The sequence below is a fragment of the Brassica napus genome, chromosome C1, assembly GCF_020379485.1.
Source record: "Brassica napus cultivar Da-Ae chromosome C1, Da-Ae, whole genome shotgun sequence".
NCBI classification, from domain to species: domain Eukaryota; kingdom Viridiplantae; phylum Streptophyta; class Magnoliopsida; order Brassicales; family Brassicaceae; genus Brassica; species Brassica napus.
This window is the reverse complement of record NC_063444.1, coordinates 10,665,442-10,686,628: the sequence shown is the minus strand read 5'-3', so window position 1 is coordinate 10,686,628 and position 21,187 is coordinate 10,665,442. Positions and strand designations below refer to the sequence as shown.

The 21,187-nt window shown below is 35.0% G+C and overlaps 4 protein-coding genes across 8 annotated transcripts; 3 read left to right on the top strand and 1 right to left on the bottom strand.

Annotated features, from left to right (window-relative positions):
- The first annotated feature begins 4,017 nt into the window (after nt 1-4,017).
- LOC125580686 lies at nt 4,018-7,886 on the top strand. 3 transcript variants are annotated; one of them, XM_048745631.1, is made up of 11 exons: nt 4,019-4,983; nt 5,358-6,003; nt 6,139-6,216; nt 6,326-6,403; nt 6,474-6,551; nt 6,621-6,698; nt 6,773-6,933; nt 7,024-7,104; nt 7,211-7,286; nt 7,380-7,463; nt 7,559-7,886. In XM_048745631.1, exons 2-11 carry the CDS (start codon nt 5,370-5,372, stop codon nt 7,684-7,686), a joined length of 1,476 nt encoding a protein of 491 aa, XP_048601588.1. In that variant the 5' UTR covers nt 4,019-4,983; nt 5,358-5,369; the 3' UTR covers nt 7,687-7,886. The 3 variants fall into 3 exon arrangements, with proteins under 3 accessions (XP_048601590.1, XP_048601588.1, XP_048601589.1); XM_048745632.1 differs by lacking the exon at nt 6,621-6,698 and having other exon boundaries at nt 4,023-4,983; XM_048745633.1 differs by lacking the exons at nt 6,474-6,551; nt 6,621-6,698 and having other exon boundaries at nt 4,018-4,983.
- Nucleotides 7,887-10,754: 2,868 nt separating this feature from the next.
- Nucleotides 10,755-13,583, top strand: LOC125579793. Its single transcript, XM_048743641.1, has one exon. The coding sequence runs from the start codon at nt 10,755-10,757 to the stop codon at nt 13,581-13,583; it is 2,829 nt and encodes a 942-aa protein (XP_048599598.1).
- Nucleotides 13,584-14,452: 869 nt separating this feature from the next.
- Nucleotides 14,453-17,499, top strand: LOC125580687. Of its 3 annotated transcripts, none has more exons than XM_048745635.1 (11): nt 14,453-14,585; nt 14,967-15,602; nt 15,753-15,830; nt 15,940-16,017; nt 16,088-16,165; nt 16,236-16,313; nt 16,388-16,548; nt 16,639-16,719; nt 16,826-16,901; nt 16,995-17,078; nt 17,175-17,499. In XM_048745635.1, exons 2-11 carry the CDS (start codon nt 14,972-14,974, stop codon nt 17,300-17,302), a joined length of 1,473 nt encoding a protein of 490 aa, XP_048601592.1. In that variant the 5' UTR covers nt 14,453-14,585; nt 14,967-14,971; the 3' UTR covers nt 17,303-17,499. The 3 variants fall into 3 exon arrangements, with proteins under 3 accessions (XP_048601592.1, XP_048601591.1, XP_048601594.1); XM_048745634.1 differs by having other exon boundaries at nt 14,465-14,585; nt 14,960-15,602; XM_048745637.1 differs by lacking the exon at nt 14,453-14,585 and having other exon boundaries at nt 14,647-15,602.
- Nucleotides 17,500-20,353: 2,854 nt separating this feature from the next.
- On the bottom strand, nt 20,354-20,873 carry LOC106373531 (probable tRNA N6-adenosine threonylcarbamoyltransferase). Its single transcript, XM_013813691.1, has 2 exons — nt 20,769-20,873; nt 20,354-20,695 (listed from the first exon to the last, which is right to left on the bottom strand). The coding sequence occupies exons 1-2, from the start codon at nt 20,871-20,873 to the stop codon at nt 20,354-20,356; spliced, it is 447 nt and encodes a 148-aa protein (XP_013669145.1).
- Nucleotides 20,874-21,187: the final 314 nt, after the last annotated feature.

Below are 21,187 nucleotides of genomic sequence, written 5' to 3'. Positions count from 1 at the left end.
CTGGAACTCTTCCACTCGTATATTTATAACGAGGTTTTCCACAAAATTTGCATGTAACCCGCTGTTCATCCGCCCTCCAATAAATCATGCAGTTGTCGCTGTATACATCTATTACCGGATACGATAAACCAAGATCAGCTACGAGTTTCTGAACCTCGTAGTATGGAGCTACATTATCTTCGGGTAGAATACCTTTTACAAAATCAGCAATCGCATCCACACAGTCTTCAGCCAAAATATAATCTTTTTTAATGCCCATCAATCTTGTATCAGATGATAAAGCTGAATGACCATCTCTGCAACCTTCGTACAATGGTTGCTTTCCAGCATCCAACATATCATAAAATCTCCTAGCTTGTGCATTGGGTAAATCTTCCCCTCTAAAATGATCATTTACCATCTCCTCAGTACCTACACCATAATCTACATCCGTTCTAATTGGTTCTTCTAATCTAACCGCTGGCTGAGGTTCGCTAGTACTACCATGTTCATAATCAGTTTCCCCATGATGATACCAAATTTTGTAACTTCCTGTAAACCCACTCAAATATAGATGAGTCCAAACATCCCACTCTTTAATAACCTTTCTGTTTTTACAATTAGAGCAAGGACATCTTAACATACCTGTTTTTGCTTCCGGTTGTCGGTGAACTAACCCCATGAATTCGGTTATACCTCGTTGGTATTCTTCCGTAACCAATCTCGTGTTCGGATCCAAATGAGGTCGATCGATCCAAGAACGAAAATAATTTGAAGAAGACATGTTTTTTATGAATCAAATTCGTGTCTAAATAGAGTAAGAGGGAAGATGAAGATATGGAGTGAATGAAGAGGAAGAGGAGTGCTTGTATTTATAGTTGAAATCCTGCCGACAGACCGAGGAAATTCCGACAGAATTCCGACGCCAACGGCTAGTTCGTCGGAATTTCCTTGGAATTTTTAAAATCCCCCAACGGCTCTCCAACGGCTATAATATATCCTCGGAATTCATCGGTTTTTTCCAAGGAATACATTTTTCCTCGGTATTTCATAAGAATATTCCGACGGATTGATATTTTCTCGGAATTCCGTCGGTATATTCCGAGGAAATTCCGAGGAAACCAAATTTTGGGTTTCCTCGGAATATCCTCGGAAATTCCTCGGGAAATTCCGAAGATTTTATTTTCCGTCGGAATGTTCGTCAGAATACCGATGTTTTCTTGTAGTGGTTTATCTCGATTTTAATTCACGTTGGTTTGTGTTTGGTTTATCTCGATTTTAATTCACGTTGGTTTGTGTTTGGTTCAGTTCAGTCGAGTTGGTTGTTTAATTTTGTTCTGGTTCGGTTGAAAAATATAATTTATCATACACAAAAACCAATCATCAATTAATAAGTCATTAACTTCTTCATATTTAAATGCAAAATCATCAAAAATAGAAGATATAATCAATAATGTTAAAGTATTATTTTCAAACACCTATTTTAACGATTTTATATAGTTTTTAGATTTTGATTATATAGTGTAAGAAAATAATGATCTTTTATTTTATTGTTAGTTGTGTTTTTATATTTATTTACAAGTAAAACATATGTAAGATGGTTAACTATCTTAGATCTTAATATTATTAGTATATTTAGTTTACCTAGCTGAATAAATAATTTGATTTTTTATTCTGTTAAGTTTTTAACGAACCAAACCGAACTGTTTGAATTTGTGAAGACATTAACCTAGTAGCTGGGACATATAATTTTTGGTTGGTTTGAGTCGGTTGAATTCGGTTGGTTCGGTTCGGTTTAATTTTATTTTTTATCCCCCCCCCTAGTTAGTATGTAGCTAAATCCTTCTAAGTACTTAAGTAGCATTTAGATGCAATACAAAAAAGTTACATTTCCTACAACTATTTTGTAATAAAAAAATATACAAAACTGAAGATTGTCAACAAAAATATAAATAGAAATCATAGGATCAAATGCTAGTATAGACCACTAGGGGTAAAACAAAAATCTCAATTAAACCCATCAATTTTTTATTTATTTTACATTTAAATTTAAATAGAAATCTAAGTAAAATAACTAAAAAACCTAAAGACTTAAATATATTTACTAACCTATGCCATTATTATTCTACCCAAGATCCGACCTGGATTCAGACCCGAAACCCGACCCAATCTTCTTCTTCTTCCCCTTTTCTTCTCCATTAATAGTTCTTTCACCATAAAATAAAATCAAAAATTTTATTCAACCATCCACTAATTTTCTCTTTCTTATCTCAAATCGATCAATCCATAGTCATATTTAATCAGTTATATATTATCCAGAATCAAATTTCATCTTTAACATATGAGATTCAAGATAAAGAAGAACGCAGAGTATTACTAGTACAACTAGGATAACTCAAACTAGTACAACTAGTACAATTCAAACTAGTACAACTTGTATAACTAGAATTAGTACAATTAGTACAACTAAAATGAGTATAACTACTATAAATAGAATGAGTATCCCTTAAACATTATTTGAGAAGCGATTTTCTTATATGTCATTATCATATTCATTCTCACCAAAAAAAGATTACATAGTTTTGAGAAATTATGACATGGCATCACTTAACTATGAGATGTATAATTTCTTTTATTTATTGTTTTCAACATATGAAGATGCTAGAAAAGAGAATGATGTAGAACCAATAAGACATATTGGTCTAATCTCCCCCGTCTGCATGTGTCAAATGATGTAATCATATTCCATTTGACAAAAATGAACTTTATTGAAGGAATATGATCGAATACAATGATAAAATGAGGTCGATAGACAAGGGGAATAAAACTAATATCGATTGCACGGTTAAAAGAATGAGAGAGCTTGAGCTTGAGGTCCAAGTGTGTGGTGTAAGTCTCTAGGTTTTCATGTGTCATGTTCTCTGTCTTCCTGCTTCTTCTTATAGCTGCATTCTCGCAGATCGCCTCAACTGCTTCGAGATTGTAGGGATCTCGGATTGACTGCTTCCAGCTCGTCGTTGCCTAGCTAATGGGCCGGTTTGAAATCGAGTTTGCTTTCTCTCTATGATTAATTCTAGCCCAACAACTGATCGACCAAAATCAAGCCCAACAGATATTGATGCATTTACAAGTTGTACTTGTTATACTAATTGTACTATTTTCAGAAAAAAAAAATCATCTTCATCTTTTTTGCTCTCAAGGCCAAAAACCTAGATGCGTAGCCCGAAAATTCTTCAACTATTGCTCTAACATATTTTAGAATCATCAGTTTTGTAAGAAATATGATGTATGTTTTTCCAAAATAATGTGGCTAGCCAAATAAGAGAAACCTTAACTATTAGGTATATTATGTAAACTTATAGGACGGTGTAATAATTGCAAAAAAAAAATTGTAAAACCTTAATAAAATTAGGAATATATCACAAAACGACATCGTAACATTTGAAAGTTAGATTATACTTTTCCAAAATAATGTGGTTAATCAAGAAAACAAACAGTTAAAGTACAAGGTAGATTATGTAAACTTATGTGATGGTGTAATAATTGTCAAAAAAATTTACATAAAAATATTTAGGAATGGTAAAACTAGTACAAATACTTGACATTAGTGTTCAACCATAATGTTTAAAACATGATACACGTTTAAAACGTAATGCACAATACAAAATGAAATAATATAGTTGTACTAGTAATTGAGTTGTACCGGTTTGTCCATAGTTGTACTAGTTTCTAACTTGTACCGGTTTGTACATAGTTGTACTAGTTTTTGAGTTGTACTGGTTTGCACATGGTTGTATTTTGGCAATGAAATCGAAAAAATTAGTTGTACCACATAAAATTTAAACTTACTTCAATTGTACCACTTCATTATGTGTACATGTCTTTGCCCCGATAAAATGAAATCATCAATTTTGTTAAATTACATTCCATATGTTTTCCAAAAATTGTGTAGACAACAAGTTAAAAAACCTTAAAAGTATAAGGTAGATCATGTAAACTTATAGAGTTGTGTAATATTTTTTTAAAAAAATTCCAAAACTTCAAATAAGTTAAGAGAAACTTTCTGAGTATATACCAATTGGGATATTTAATTGTTTTTCTCATATGGAATACTAAATTGGTTTTGACAATTTTTGAGATATTAAAGTTCTACCAGTTGTACCAGTAATTCTCGTCTAATTTATAATAAAAATTATATCAATTATTTATATATCTAGATTTAGGTTTGTAGCAATATTTTCACATCATAGCTTTGTAAAAAGTATGTTTGATGTTTGTTTATCATAATAATATGGCTAATATAGTTAATAAATCTTAAGTATAAAATATATAATGTAAAATTAAATTAAGAGTGTTATATAATAATTTAACAAAAAATTGAAAATTCTTGAATAAAATATATGAAATTTTGTCATTATTTACCAATTAGAATATATTGCATGTTTATTTCATGTTTAGTTGTATGAACTATACTAGTTGTACCAGCCGAATATGGATGAGATAAAAAAACTGTGTGGCTGTAAGCGGTTGAAATTAAAGAAAGAAAATGAGAGAGAAAGAGAGATGTGTGAAATCGTGTGGTTAAGATTAAATATAAGATGAGATGATCCAATGGTTCATATTACCCATTTATTTAGGATAATATTGTAATTTGCAATCACTTGGTCCATGTAGAATAAGTTTGGATGTAGAAGATTTTTTTTTTTTTTTTTGCCATTTGGTCCATCTCAGAGTTTTGTCCGAAATCATACGTATAATAGATTGCATAATCTTATCTAATTACGCCATTTTTAGAAGAAAATCTTGGAGAGAAAATTGTGCGTGTAACGTTTAACCATCAGCCAATCATATTGCAACTTTTGTGAAAATTATCTCGAGCAGATTAATTCCTTCGTTGCCCTCTCGGTGAAAACTGCATAAAGGGTTGAATAAAGTCTCACACTCGCAACAACATCTCGAGAGGTTTCTTCTCTCTCTCTTCTGCTGATCGTTTTTGGTTCAGAGGTATGACTTTAGATCTTTCTCCGAGTTAGCACCGGGTTCTGCTGTTTGGTTTGGTTTGCCTTTAGGGTTTTCGTTAATACCGATCTTTATGAACTAGATTACGTTCTTGAGTTGCTCATGGGTAGGGCTCTTGAGTTACTTTAATAAAGTTTTGCTCTTATGGTGGATCCTGTTGTGTTTTAGTTGGATTGTTTTCTTAGAGTCTTGACGTTACTAAGATTCTGCTAATGTTGCTTGAGAGTTATGGGTTTATTTTGTTTCCTACTGGTGTTGTCTCTATAATTTCCAGTTTTCTTTGAAGATATGTGATCTTGTGTTCAAAGATGCAATTTCATTGTTTGCATTTGAGCTTTCTCATATGAGTTTAAGTGTAGTGACCAGGGAAGATGCAAGGAGGTGGTGGAGATCCTTTCAACTTTAATTGTCCTTCTGGTGGCTTTGGAGGCTCTTCTGGTGGCCCGAACAATGGTCCCCCGAGTCTGATGTCTAGTTCTGGAGGAGACTCTTTTGATGGTTTTGGTGCCCCTAACAATGAACCTCCGAGTCAGATGTCCAATGTTTTAGGAGGAGACTCTGCTGATAGTTTTGGTGGATCTAACAACGGTCCACCGAGTCAGATGTCTAATGTTTTAGGAGGAGTCTCTGTTGATGGTTTTGGTGGCTCTTTTGGTGGATCTAATGGTGATCCTCCGAGTCTGATGTCTAGTTTTTTCGGAGGAAGAGATCCGTTTGATGACCCTTTCTTCACCGAGCCTTTTGGTGGTAGCATGTTTCAGCCCAGCTTGTTTGGTCCTCCTACCATGGACCCTTTTGCTGGAGTGCTTCCTCCTCCATTAGGGTTTATCGAGAATCATCATCACCAGACACCACAACCGAGACTACCAGGTGGACCAGTTATTGAAGAGATCAATGTTTTAGATGCTGAGGAAGAAGGAGAAGCATATCAAGAGAAGAGCGTAATCCTAGGGAAACGTGGCAGGTCAAGCAGTGAGGTGGAAACTGAAGAGGCTATAGCTGAAGGTGATAACCCTTAATTTTTCCAAATTTTTTTCTTCTTCTGTAGTCTCCAAGGAAGGAGATTGTTTTGGTTTCTTTGTAACTTGACGTGAAAAAAAAAAAAAAAAAAACTTGACGTGTGCGTTTATGATTCTGTAGAGAGAAGGATCACACACATGCAAAACATGAATGCAAATGCTATGGTGGACAATGGACAATGGCAACAACAAACTCAAGGTTATAGTTCTTATTTTATTTTGAGAACTACTCAAGGTTATATAGTTTCCAAGGGATGAGGTTATTTTGTTTTCTTTGTAACTTGACTTGTGTGTTTATGTTTTTGTAGAGAGAAGGATCAGACACAGGGAAAACATGAATGAATATGCTATGGTGGACAATGAACAATGGCGGCCACAAACTCAAGGTTATTGTTTCTATGGGAGGAGATTGTTTTGTTTTTATGTAACTTGACTTCCATGTCTATGTTTCCGCAGAGAGAAGGATTGCACACATGCAAAACATGAATGCAAATGCTATGGAGAACAATGGACAATGGCAGCCACTAACTCAAGGTATAGTTTCCAAGTTAGGAGATTGTTTTGTTTCTTTGTAACTTGACTTGTGTGTTTATGTTTCCACAGAGAGAAGGTTCACGCACAGGCAAAACATGAATGCAAATGCTATGGTGACCTATGAACAATGGCAACCACAAACTCAAGGTTACAGTTTCCAAGTAATTAAAGAGATTGTTTTGTTTCTTTGTAACTTGACTTGTGTGTTTATGTTTCTGCAGTCAGACACATGCAAAACATGAATACAAATGCTATGGTGAACAGTGGACAATGGCAGCCACAGACTCAAGGTTATAGTTTCCAGAGCTCGACTGTTACTTACGGTGGTAATGACGGAAACTACTACACTTCGTCCACGACCAGAAGGACAGGAAGTGATGGGGTGAGTTGTAACAGTTTTAACATATTTGTCCGTGTGTATAGAGTTTTAGTTTATGCTTAACTACTAAATCTTGGTTTTATTGTGTAACAGTTAACTCTGGAAGAAAGCAAAGAAGCTAATACTGCAACTCGCGAAGCAGCGCACAGGATTTCAAGAGGCTTCCATAACAAGGTAGGTTACACTTTATACACACATACCTTATAAGCACCATAAAAATATTTTTTTCCTTTGTTGTTGGATCAGTTAAATTGTATAAGTGATGTTTTCATCCTTGCAGGGCCACACGGTTGAGCGTACGCGCAACTCGGATGGTCGGGTTGGTACAAACCAGATTTTGCACAATCTGAACGAAGGTAAGTAACACTTTCCTCGTTATGCTTCAGAAAGATTCTATTGTGTAGATGACAGAACCTCGAATTTATAAACGTTTCTTCCTCTTGCTGTAGATGAATTGGCTGGTTTTGAACAGTCTTGGAGTAGCAATGCTGGAATGCAAATGCAATTCCCCAGTCTGTCTGGTTCCTTTGGCAGTAAGTAGTCGAACTTACGTTGTAGTTTTCTCGTTTGTTTATTATGTTCCTTTCCGAAACAAGAAGAAACACACTCTTTTTGACATTTTTTTCAGGTGGCTTTGTTAACAGAGAGCAACCAATGTTGCCTCCTCCGACTGATCCAAGCTCTTCTCGTGCAAGAAGAGGGCCTTACTGTCACAGAAGAAGGAATGCAACGGATTTAAGCAGGCTGGGTTTCTAAAGGCTCCAAGTGAATGTAACCAAAAGACTATTATATACTTTACTTTGGTTGCATGGTTACTGTAACCTCTGTATGATGACATGATTTGAGTGGTTTATGATTTATGGTTTATGGTTTATGCATGTTTGGCTACATCAACTTGTTCTTAACTGCTTGTGCTCAAGTGATTTAGATCAAGCCTCAAGGGTTTTCTTCAATCATTGACCATTATAATTCCTAATTAGAGTTCCTAGGTAAACGTTCAAAACTCATTATGAAACTCTTTCTAAATGGCTTTGTGATCTTTATATTCAAATGTAGGAAACAAGTTTTCAACTTACTACATTTGTAAAATTCTTCCTACTGTTAGTACACTGTATATTCTATAGATTTCCATTGGGAGATGCCATAATTGTTGCTAGTCCTTCCAAGTTTGAGAAAATGTATTTTCCTCATATTCTAAATAGAAAAAAAAGCAAAGCAAAACTGATCACCAAGGAGAGTATAGGCACACAGCATTGTCTCTTGATTATTCTACGAAAGTAAACATAAACAAAAAGCTTACAAAAGCACCAAATTGTTGAAGATTAGTTGTATCCTTGCCCTAGAGCCCAACAATCTTGTGTAATAATCCTTTTTTTAAGGGTTGTGATAATAATCCTTACATTTAAAACGTAGAAATGATCCATTACTAAACTTATAAGATGAGATTAGACTTTGCAAAATTTTAGTTTAGATATAGCCAAGAAGAATTTAATCAAATATATATTGATTAATTATAACACAAGTGCGCACAATATTTCTCACTAACTATAATATATATAACACAAAAAATTAAGAAAAAGTAGTGAATACTGTAAATATATAACATATATACTATGAAATTACATGGAAACGTATTTTGAGATTCTAACAAACAGAACAAAACAATTTCTCTATTTTAGGAATGAAACTAAGGGCGAGAAAGAAGGCCAAGACAGACTTTAGAGCTATAAACTGGGTTAGCCCATGTCCATTAGCTCAGATGCATTTGTCCATTTATTGTTTGCGGTCAGAAAGTGACCATGTCTATTAAGAACCATGTCCATTAAGAACCATGTCCATTAAGGACCAGACCCACTAACACTCATGTTTACATGAGCTACCATGGAGTCCATAATAGACAATATAAGAAAAGTTTAAATTTTGCAGTTTTGGCGGAAAAGTCAATTTTGCGGTTGTGGCGGAGAAAATCGATTTTTCGGTTTTAGCAAAAAAACCAGATTTTCCGATTTTGGCGAGAAACCCCGATTTTGAGGTTTTAACGGGAAAGCTCGATTTTTGCGGTTTTAGCGGAAAAACTCGATTTTGCAGTTTTACCGGGAAAACTCAATTTTGCGGGTTTGGCGGGAAAACTCGATTTTGCGGTTTTGGCAGGAAAACTCGATTTTTGGTTTTAGCTGGAAAACTCGATTTTGCGGTTTTGGCGGAAAAACTCGATTTTGCGGTTTTGGCAGGAAAACTCGATTTTGTGGTTTTGGCGGAAAACTCGATTTCCGGTTTTGGCGGAAAAAATCAATTTTTGGTTTTGGCGGAAAAATCAATTTTTGGTTTTGGCGGGAAAACTCGATTTTACGATTTTGGCAAGAAACTTCGATTTTGCGGTTTTGGCGAAAATTTTGATTTTGCGGTTTTAGCTAGAATACTTGATTTTATGGTTTTGACAAAAAAACTTAATATTAAGATTTTAGCGGAAAAAAATCGATTTTGCGATTTTAGCGGGAAAACTCGGATTTTAGAAACATTAGTTTTTTGTGACCATTGGACCGCCCATGTCCATATAGTCCAAATCCATTAACGCTCATTACCCATTGGTCATGTGATTCTTGTTCATTTATAATCCGCATGAACAAATGGGTGTCACCAAATTAGACCCATTAATTTTTGAACATGGGCAACCAATGGTGAGCCCGTGCATTTGACAGCTATAACAGACTTGCGTACCTATGTCTTCAAGCACATTCCAGACGTCATGATTCGTGTAAAAGGAATTAATGTATCCCACAATAGAAATAATCCTCAACTGTATTCCACTCTTAAGACATTCTCTGTCTTCAAACATATATACTATGAAATTACATGGAAAAGTATTTTGAGATTCTAACAAAAAGAACAAAACACTTTTTCTATTTTTGGAAGGAAACTAAGAGTGAGAAAGAAGGCCAAGACACATTTGCGTACCTATGTCTTCAAACGCATTCCAGACGTCATGATTCGTGTAAAAGGAATTAATGTATCCCACAATAGAAATAATCCTCAACTGTATTCCACTCTTATATTTCTTCACGCGTGATTTTTTTTGTTGTTGTTTTAATATTCATCTAATAAATCAAATAACGATCATCATTCATTGGACACCAAATGATCATCTTGTAAGCTCAAGAATTGTGAGCTTGTTCGTTCTGAGCCAAGAGTGTGTTACACATTGTGATGAGTGTGTAACATAATACGTTAAGTTTGTTACGGCGTGATGACGTGTCACAAACTTATGGAAATAGAAGATATTGCTTTGGCGCGAAGCAAAGAAGATCTTCTGTTGGCGATATTTTAGGAAATAGAATATTGTCTTTCACGTGTACTTAACGAGGGAACCTAGAAGTGTTTTAGGTTGTGTATGTTAATATCATTTAAATTAAATTATATTGTGTATTTTAATATCATTTAAATTTAATTACATATCCTATCAATTTTTTTTTTAAAAAAATGTTTGGATTAATAAAATTGATTTATACGTTAAGAGAGTAAAAGCTAGAGCAAGAGGTTTTTTCTTGTCGGCTACAGAAATCGAGTGAAAGGTTTTCAGCTTGGGTTTCTGTAATTTAGAGATTAGAAATTGGTATGTCGCTAGTCGTGTGTGACTGAGCATAAATCGGATTAAACAGATCAAGGAGGATTGTTTAAAAGATTTCTAATATACAAGAAAGTGTTCTTGAAAGACTTGTGTACGGTTCATATTTGTGTGTCTCTGAACTTTCATTTGGTATCAGAGCGGGAAACCTCTGTGGTATCAAGTACTACTAACAGGTTATCCTGCAGATTTCATGGACACCATGAAGGAACTCTTATACGTTCATAAGCCTATCATGCTGGACAGTACCAACTTTGGTCACTGGAAAGTGAGGATGCAACACATCATCAGAGGAGTTGATGAAGATGCTTGGACGTCTGTAGAAGATGGTTGGAGTGCTCCTACCGTTGTCTTGGAAGATAAGTCTGTTGGTCCACAGCCTAAAGACCAGTGGACTGATGGTGAGAAGAAAGCGTCGAAGTTCAACTCTAAAGCTCTAACTGTCATATTTTCTTCAGTAGATGTTGAGCAGTTCAAGATCATACAAGGATGTGAATCTACCAAGCAAGCGTGGGATACGCTCATAAATCACTTTGAAGGAAATACCAGTGTGAGAAGGACACACCTTGATCACCTAGCCTCCAAGTTTGAGAACCTGAGAATGAGTGATGATGAGCCGATTGATGGATTCATATGCAAGATCAGTGAATTGGCAAGTGAAGCGTCTGTTCTTGGCAAGAAGTATGAAGAAAAGGATTTGGTGAAGAAGCTGCTAAGGTGCTTACCACCACGGTTTGAAGCTTATAAAGCTGTTCTCACACTTGATGTTGACATAGATGAGATGAAGTTTGATCAACTCTCAGGCCTTCTGAAGGTGCATGATCTTGAGAAAACCGACCGACAATCTACTAACCAGAAGAGCATTGCCTTCACAGCTGAGTCTAAGGATGATGGTCAAGTCACTAAGATTGAAGAGAATCTGAGTTTAATGGCTCGAAACTTCAACAAGTTTGTCAAGCGTATGGAGAAAGGTGGTGGTAGATCCAATGGACGCTACCAAAAGAATGATGTTGAAAGGGGCAGCTCTCAGCACTCAAAGCAGGATTCGAGCAAGAACACAAAGAAGTGTCATGAGTGTGAAGGTTACGGCCACTTCAGAAGCGAGTGTCCCCTTGCTAAGAGAAAAGAGCAAAAATGTATTGAGTGTAAAGGCATTGGGCATACACGCAGTGAGTGTCCTAGCATTCTCAAGAAAGAGAAGTCTCTTATGTGCTTCAGTGACACTGAATCTGAAAGCGACAGTGATGAAGGTGAGCTGCACCTAAACTTCATGGCTCTAATTGGTCAAGAAAGTGGAAAAGACTCTAATGCTTACAACGAGGATGATGATGATCTTGAGCAAGATCTTGAAACTGAGTACAAGATTCTATTTGACAAGTTCTATGATCTCAGTCATGAGAATCTCGAGCTTCTCAAGGATAAAGCAATGCTGAAAGCTCAGATTAACATACTGGAACTTGATCAGCCTTCCACCAAGGCAAAAGCTTACTCAATTGACCGAGAGCCGGATCAAGAAGTTCTTGCACTTAAGAGAGCGATGACAGAGCAGGAACAAGTTCGTAAGGAAGCTGAAGCACACGTACAAAGGTTGAGCGATCTCTTAGCCGTAGAGACTGATCGAAGTAGGCTACTCGAAATTCAACTAACTGAAAATCACAAGAAGGTTTGCATGCTCTCAGCTGGTACTGCAACTCTTGATCACATACTTACATTGGGACAGTGTCCGAGTCTCAACATTGGCTTGGGATATAAAGGATCTACCTCAAAGGCTACTGAAATGAAGTTTGTGAGGGAAGCTCCTAATGAAGAAAAGAAACCTGAAGAGAAAGGGGTCCCTGCTGAAAGAAACGAGAATGTCCTTCCTAAACCAAGAAGACGTGGAAACGGATGTCATTTCTGTGGGAAACGAGGACACAACGCTAGGTTTTGTTACTTTCGAAGACGTCAGTATGAGAGAGCATGGAGGTTGAACCTGTGTTTCACCGAACCAACTGCTTATGGTTGCGTGTGGATAGCCAAACGTGATCTATATCCGAACTACAAAGAGAACACTCACTCTGAACTAAACACCGTTTCTGTTAAGTCACACACTGAAGCAGAACATGATCTTGTTTGCAACTTTGTGCGAGTACAAGTAGACACAGAGATCGTTAGTAATGTTGCTTATACCTCTGCTGAAGAAGCATCACAATCTCAACTTCCCTGGTATTTTGATAGTGGGTGCTCAAAGCATATGACTGGAAGTGAAGACTATCTTGAGAAACTCGAACTCATCAGAGGTGAAAAAGTTACTTTTGGAGATGGAGGACAAGGCAAAATTCGTGCAATTGGAATAACCTCCAGACCTGATGTGCCTAAACTCTCAAACGTTTACTTTGTTGAGGGTCTCAAGGCCAATCTGATCAATGTGAGTCAACTATGTGATGAAGGATTAGAGGTTATCTTTAACAGCAAGGAATGTCGCGCCGTTGATGCAAGAAACAATGTGGTGCTGAGAGGTATTCGTTCAGGGAACAACTGCTATCTTTGGAGACCTTCAAACGTGTGTTTTACGGCTACTGAATCCAAACTTGATCTCTGGAACAAAAAACTGGGTCACATGAACACCAATGGGCTTAGCAGACTCGTGAATGCTAAAGTAGTAAGAGGTGTCCCTGATTTGGAGAAACAGACAGAGACAGTATGTGGAGCATACTGCCAAGGAAAGCAAGTCAAGGTACAGCACAAACAAATTTCAGAGATCAGTTCTACACGGATATTGGAACTGGTTAACATGGATCTCATGGGTCCTATAACACCTGAAAGCGTTGCTGGTAACCGATATATTTTTGTATTGGTTGATGATATTTCCAGGTACACTTGGGCGGACTTCTTACGCAACAAGTCTGATGCTCTTGAGAGTTTCAGAATCCTGGCTCTTCAATTCAAACAGGATAAGGGAGGAATCATTCAGATTAAGAGCAATCATGGGGGTATGTTTTCCAAAAATTGTGTGGACAACAAGTTAACAAACCTTAAAAGTATAAGGTAAATCATGTAAACTTATAGAGTTGTGTAATATTTTTAAAAAAAAATTCCAAAACTTCAAATAAGTTAAAAGAAACTTTCTGAGTACATACCAATTGGGATTTAATTGTTTTTTTCATATGAAATACTAAATTGGTTTTGACAATTTTTAAGATGTTAAAGTTGTGCCAGTTGTACCAGTAATTCTCGTCTAATATATAATAAAAATTATATCAATTATTTATATTGCTAGATTTAGGTTTGTAGCAATATTTTCACATCATGGCTTTGTAAAAAGTATGTTTGATGTTTGTTTATCATAATAATATGGCTAATATAGTTAATAAATCTTAAAGTAAAAAATATATAATGTAAAACTAAATTAAGAGTGTAATATAATAATTTAACAAAAAATTGAAAATTCTTGAATAAAATATATGAAATTTTGTCATTATTTACCAATTAGAATATATTGCATGTTTATTTCATGTTTGGTTGTACGAATTATACTAGTTGTACCAGCCGAATATGGATGAGATAAAAAAATTGTGTGGCTATAAGTGGTTGAAATCAAAGAAAGAAAATGAGAGAGAAAGAAAGAAGTGTGAAATCGTGTGGTTAAGATTAAATATAGATGAGATGATCAAATGGTTCATATTTTCCCTTTATTTAGGGTAATATTGTAATTTGCAATCCCTTAGTCCATGTAGAATAATTTTGGATGTAGAAGAATTTTTTTTGGCCATTTGGTCCATCTCAGAGTTTTGTCCGAAATCATACGTATAATTGATTGCATAATCTTATCTAATTACGCCATTTTTAGAAGAAAATCTTGGAGAGAAAATTGTATGTGTAACGTGTAACCATCAGCCAATCATATTGCAACTTTTGTGAAAATTATCTCGAGCAGATTCCTTCGTTGCCCTCTCGGTGAAAACTGCATAAAGGGTTGAATAAAGTCTCACACTCGCAACAACATCTCGAGAGGTTTCTTCTCTCTCTTCTGCTGATCGTTTTTGGTTCAGAGGTATGACTTTAGATCTTTCTCCGAGTTAGCACCGGGTTCTGCTGTTTGGTTTGGTTTGCCTTTAGGGTTTTCGTTAATACCGATCTTTATGAACTAGATTACGTTCATGAGTTGCTCATGGGTAGGGCTCTTGAGTTGCTTTAATAAAGTTTTGCTCTTATGGTTGATCCTGTTGTGTTTTAGTTGGATTGTTTTCTTAGAGTCTTGACGTTGCTAAGATTCTGCTAATGTTGCTTGAGAGTTATGGGTTTATTTTGTTTCCTACTGGTGTTGTCTCTATAATTTCCAGTTTTCTTTGAAGATATGTGATCTTGTGTTCAAAGATGCAATTTCATTGTTTGCATTTGAGCTTTCTCATATGAGTTTAAGTGTAGTGACCAGGGAAGATGCAAGGAGGTGGTGGAGATCCTTTCAACTTTAATTGTCCTTCTGGTGGCTTTGGAGGCTCTTCTGGTGGCCCGAACAATGGTCCCCCGAGTCTGATGTCTAGTTCTGGAGGAGACTCTTTTGATGGTTTTGGTGCCCCTAACAATGAACCTCCGAGTCAGATGTCCAATGTTTTAGGAGGAGACTCTGCTGATAGTTTTGGTGGATCTAACAACGGTCCACCGAGTCAGATGTCTAATGTTTTAGGAGTCTCTGTTGATGGTTTTGGTGGCCCTTTTGGTGGATCTAATGGTGATCCTCCGAGTCTGATGTCTAGTTTTTTCGGAGGAAGAGATCCGTTTGATGACCCTTTCTTCACCGAGCCTTTTGGTGGTAGCATGTTTCAGCCCAGCTTGTTTGGTCCTCCTACCGTGGACCCTTTTGCTGGAGTGCGTCCTCCTCCATTAGGGTTTATCGAGAATCATCATCACCAGACACCACAACCGAGACTACCAGGTGGACCAGTTATTGAAGAGATCAATGTTTTAGATGCTGAGGAAGAAGGAGAAGCATATCAAGAGAAGAGCGTAATCCTAGGGAAACGTGGCAGGTCAAGCAGTGAGGTGGAAACTGAAGAGGCTATAGCTGAAGGTGATAACCCTTAATTTTTCCAAATTTTTTTCTTCTTCTGTAGTCTCCAAGGAAGGAGATTGTTTTGGTTTCTTTGTAACTTGACGTGAAAAAAAAAAAAAAAAAAAAAAAAAAAAAAAAAACTTGACGTGTGCGTTTATGATTCTGTAGAGAGAAGGATCACACACATGCAAAACATGAATGCAAATGCTATGGTGGACAATGGACAATGGCAACAACAAACTCAAGGTTATAGTTCTTATTTTATTTTGAGAACTACTCAAGGTTATATAGTTTCCAAGGGATGAGGTTATTTTGTTTTCTTTGTAACTTGACTTGTGTGTTTATGTTTTTGTAGAGAGAAGGACCAGACACAGGGAAAACATGAATGAATATGCTATGGTGGACAATGAACAATGGCGGCCACAAACTCAAGGTTATTGTTTCTATGGGAGGAGATTGTTTTGTTTTTATGTAACTTGACTTCCATGTCTATGTTTTCGCAGAGAGAAGGATTGCACACATGCAAAACATGAATGCAAATGCTATGGAGAACAATGGACAATGGCAGCCACTAACTCAAGGTTATAGTTTCCAAGTTAGGAGATTGTTTTGTTTCTTTGTAACTTGACTTGTGTGTTTATGTTTCCACAGAGAGAAGGTTCACGCACAGGCAAAACATGAATGCAAATGCTATGGTGACCTATGAACAATGGCAACCACAAACTCAAGGTTACAGTTTCCAAGTAATTAAAGAGATTGTTTTGTTTCTATGTAACTTGACTTGTCTGTTTATGTTTCTGCAGTCAGACACATGCAAAACATGAATACAAATGCTATGGTGAACAGTGGACAATGGCAGCCACAGACTCAAGGTTATAGTTTCCAGAGCTCGACTGTTACTTACGGTGGTAATGACGGAAACTACTACACTTCGTCCACGACCAGAAGGACAGGAAGTGATGGGGTGAGTTGTAACAGTTTTAACATATTTGTCCGTGTGTATAGAGTTTTAGTTTATGCTTAACTACTAAATCTTGGTTTTATTGTGTAACAGTTAACTCTGGAAGAAAGCAAAGAAGCTAATACTGCAACTCGCGAAGCAGCGCACAGGATTTCAAGAGGCTTCCATAACAAGGTAGGTTACACTTTATACACACATACCTTATAAGCACCATAAAAATATTTTTTTCCTTTGTTGTTGGATCAGTTAAATTGTATAAGTGATGTTTTCATCCTTGCAGGGCCACACGGTTGAGCGTACGCGCAACTCGGATGGTCGGGTTGGTACAAACCAGATTTTGCACAATCTGAACGAAGGTAAGTAACACTTTCCTCGTTATGCTTCAGAAAGATTCTATTGTGTAGATGACAGAACCTCGAATTTATAAACGTTTCTTCCTCTTGCTGTAGATGAATTGGCTGGTTTTGAACAGTCTTGGAGTAGCAATGCTGGAATGCAAATGCAATTCCCCAGTCTGTCTGGTTCCTTTGGCAGTAAGTAGTCGAACTTACGTTGTAGTTATCTCGTTTGTTTATTATGTTCCTTTCCGAAACAAGAAGAAACACACTCTTTTTGACATTTTTTTTCAGGTGGCTTTGTTAACAGAGAGCAACCAATGTTGCCTCCTCCGACTGATCCAAGCTCTTCTCGTGCAAGAAGAGGGCCTTACTGTCACAGAAGAAGGAATGCAACGGATTTAAGCAGGCTGGGTTTCTAAAGGCTCCAAGTGAATGCAACCAAAAGACTATTATATACTTTACTTTGGTTGCATGGTTACTGTAACCTCTGTATGATGACATAATTTGAGGAGTTTATGATTTATGGTTTATGGTTTATGCATGTTTGGCTACATCAACTTGTTCTTAACTGCTTGTGCTCAAGTGATTTAGATCAAGCCTCAAGGGTTTTCTTCAATCATTGACCATTATAATTCCTAATTAGAGTTCCTAGGTAAACGTTCAAAACTCATTATAAACAGATTCTACCTCATGTAGTCGTCAGAGTAATGTCTAGATTTCACCTTCCGGGTGTTGTAGAATACATAATAAAATTAGAAGCAGTATTCTACAGAAAAATTGTTATCTTTACAATTAGTAGAATTCACATTCTTTCTATTTAGAATTTTAAGTAAAAGTAGATTGTTCTTTCTAAAAAATAGACGAAGTTGTTTTATCTAGAATTCACTTTCTACTAACACATTTTCCGTAGAAGATGAATTTTACTTTTAGTATAACGTAATTTTAAAATTTAATTTATCAAATTTTTCAACCAAAAAAAATATGAGTTTATGTATATGCGTATTTTATCAATTGTTTCCATTTTTACAATTTTTTTTATTCATAAAACTATTTATTTCATTAAATTTTAGAATTGAAAATTTTTAAAAGAGAAAAATTAGTTTAAAAGAGATAAAAAGTGAAGAAATTTTTTTTTATACCAAAAGAACGAGTCATTCTTAGGTTCACCCCAATGTTTTTAAACCCGGACCGAACCGACGGTCGGACCGGGTTGAACCATGAACCGAAAATAATCCGGGTTGGATTAATGTTAAAACCAACTATAATTGAACCAGATAAAAAACCCAATAGAACCGTCAAAAATCCGGGAACCGGCGACCCAATAAACCGGCCAAACTCCGGTTCGTATATAAGCCAAAATTTTGTTAATGAAACAATTAATTTTTCTTCTTTTCAAAGTAAAAATAAGATTTATTAAAGATTGATAAAGTATCATCTCTCGTCTTTTTCTTTTTCCGTCTCTACAACTCATAAATTATAAGATTCACAAAGTTTAATATTCACGTCAAGATATTTTTTTTTGTCTACTTCTCACTTTTATTTCATAATCACTTGTTTTGAATATTTAAATAATTGAAACATTTACGTTTGTGACATTTGTATTTCAATATATAACTTTTACCTAATGTGTATATAATTTTTTTTAACAAGGTGATGAAGATTTAGAGTGATAAGATTTGCTAATAAAGTTTATATGTGCTTTTCATATTGATTTTAGATTTTAATTGTTATTTTTAAGTTTTCCTACACATTATGACTATTTAAACATTTTATTTGATATGATCTATTTTTTAAGAATATGCATATTATTTATATTTTATATAATATACTTTAAATTTATTTTAATCTCAAAAAATTTCTGGTTCGCTAGCCGGTCCGGTTTTAAAAACACTGGTTCACCCCATAGGGTGAACTTTTAGGTTCACCAACCAATAGAATTTCATTATTTCAAATTTGATATCTTTTAAAAAAAAATAAAATATTGTCAAATTATATTATGTTTTTAAAATAAAAAAATAAAAATAAAAATAAAAAATAATAGTAATTACAAAAAAAAAATATTTTTTAACCAGCAAAACACTAAACCCTAAATTCTAATCCCTAAATCCTAAATTCTAAACCATAGACCCTTGGGTAAACCCTTGGATAAATCATAAGCTCTAAATCAAAAGCACTAAACGCTAAACCCTAAACCCTAAATCATAAATCCTAAACTCTGAACCCTAAACCTTTGAGTGTTTTAGTGTTTAGTATTTTTATTTAGTGTTTAAGATTTATCCAAGGTTTAAGGATTAGGAATTAGGGTTTAGTGTTTTGCTGGCTAAAAAATATTTTTTTTGTAATTACTACTATTTTTTTTAGCCTTTTTATTCTAAAAACATAATATAACTTCACAATATTTTGTTTCCTATTATAAAAGATACCGAATATGAAATAACACAATCCTATTGGTTGGTGAACCTAGAGATTCAAGTGAATCCAAGAATAAGTCCAAAAAAACAATCATGCCGAATTTTTGTTATGTTTTGGCAATTTATTTTTTTTTTTTATTAGACCAAAATAAATGATAAGATTCGTAACATTTCACCAAAAGTTATAGAAAAATTCTTGGGTTCACCCCCTATGGTGAACCTATAGGTTCACCAACCATAGTGTTTGAGTATTTGACATTTGATATCTTTTAAAAAAGAAAACAAAATTGAATTTCCAAATTATATTATATTTTTAAAATAAAAAATAAAAATACATAAAAATAGTTACAAAAAATAAATAAATTAATATTGTTAGACCGTCAGCAAAATACTAAACTCTATACCCTAAATTCTAAACCCCAAACCCTAAACCTTAAACCTTGGATAAACTTTAAACCATTTGAAAATCTTAAACCCTAAATCATATATCAAAACTAAATTTTAATAACACTAAACCCTAATCCTAATCACTAAACCCTAAACCCTTGGGTAAACTCTGAATCCTTGAATAAATCTTAAATTTTAGGATTTAATATATTTGATTTAGAGTATATGATTTATCCAAGGGTTTGGGGTTTACCCAAAGATTTAGGGTTTAGTGATTAGGATTTAGGGTTTAGTGTTATTAAAATTTAGTTTTTAATATATGATTTAGGGTTTAAGATTTTCTAACGGTTTAGGGTTTATCCAAAGTTTAAGGTTTAGAATTTAGGGTTTAGGATTTAGGATTTAGGGTATAGGGTTTAATATTTTGCTGATGACTTAACAATATTAATTTATTTATTTTTTGTAACTATTTTTATGTATTTTTAGTTTTTTTTTAAATATAATCTAATTTGAAAATTCAATTTTGTTTCTTTTTAAAAAAGATATCAAATACTCAAATACTATTGGTTAATGGGTGAACCCACGAATTTCTCAAAGTTATCTCATCAAAAACAAATGTTATCGAGTAGACATATCCACTTCTCATAATCGATAAAAATTGAGTACACACAATCACTTAGCAGCAGCAACGTTCTTATCTCCATATACCAACTCTTCCTTCTCTCGCCACACCGCATGAACCTCGTCCGTGCGAAACCGCTGCGTAAAGGTAGTGTCTTCTAACGGCGTTTCAATACCGTTAACAAACTCAAGAAGACCCGTGTACGCAATCATCGCTCCGTTATCAATGCAGTAACGATCATCCGAAGCAAAAAGCCTACCGTCACGTTCAGAACACATAGTCCTCATCATGTCCTGCAAACGCTCGTTACACCCGACACCACCAACTATCAAAACGTCTTTCTTGTCGCGATGAGCCATCGCTCGTGTCTCAACCAACATCGCAAAGAACGTCTCCGGTAACACCAACAAATCATAAACCAAAGTGTCTCTCATTTTATGATAAAAAATGATAAGAGAGACTTACTTGAAAGGAGTAGCACAAATCTGCAGGTGTACACTCGTTGTTCTTGAGCTTCTCCTCTGCAGTAGTTTTGATATAACTCAATCTCCCACTGAATGACACATCCATTCCTTTAACAGCATACGGGAGATCAATAAAGTTGTTTCCTTTCTTCGCAAGCTAGTAAAGGTATGATGAGAATATATACTATCACGCAGACAGTCGGCAAATTATTAATACACTATTAAGATAGATATTTAGATAAAGTCGGCATCATATTTCTGTGTACTTGCATTTACATATATACTACTATAACTATAATACGACATAGACCAAGATAAATATCATTTACACATTATATATACTATCATTAAACTATAAGCTATGATAAGAGATAGATTATAATTAATCTAATCATAAATGGTAAATAAGCAAATTAAATA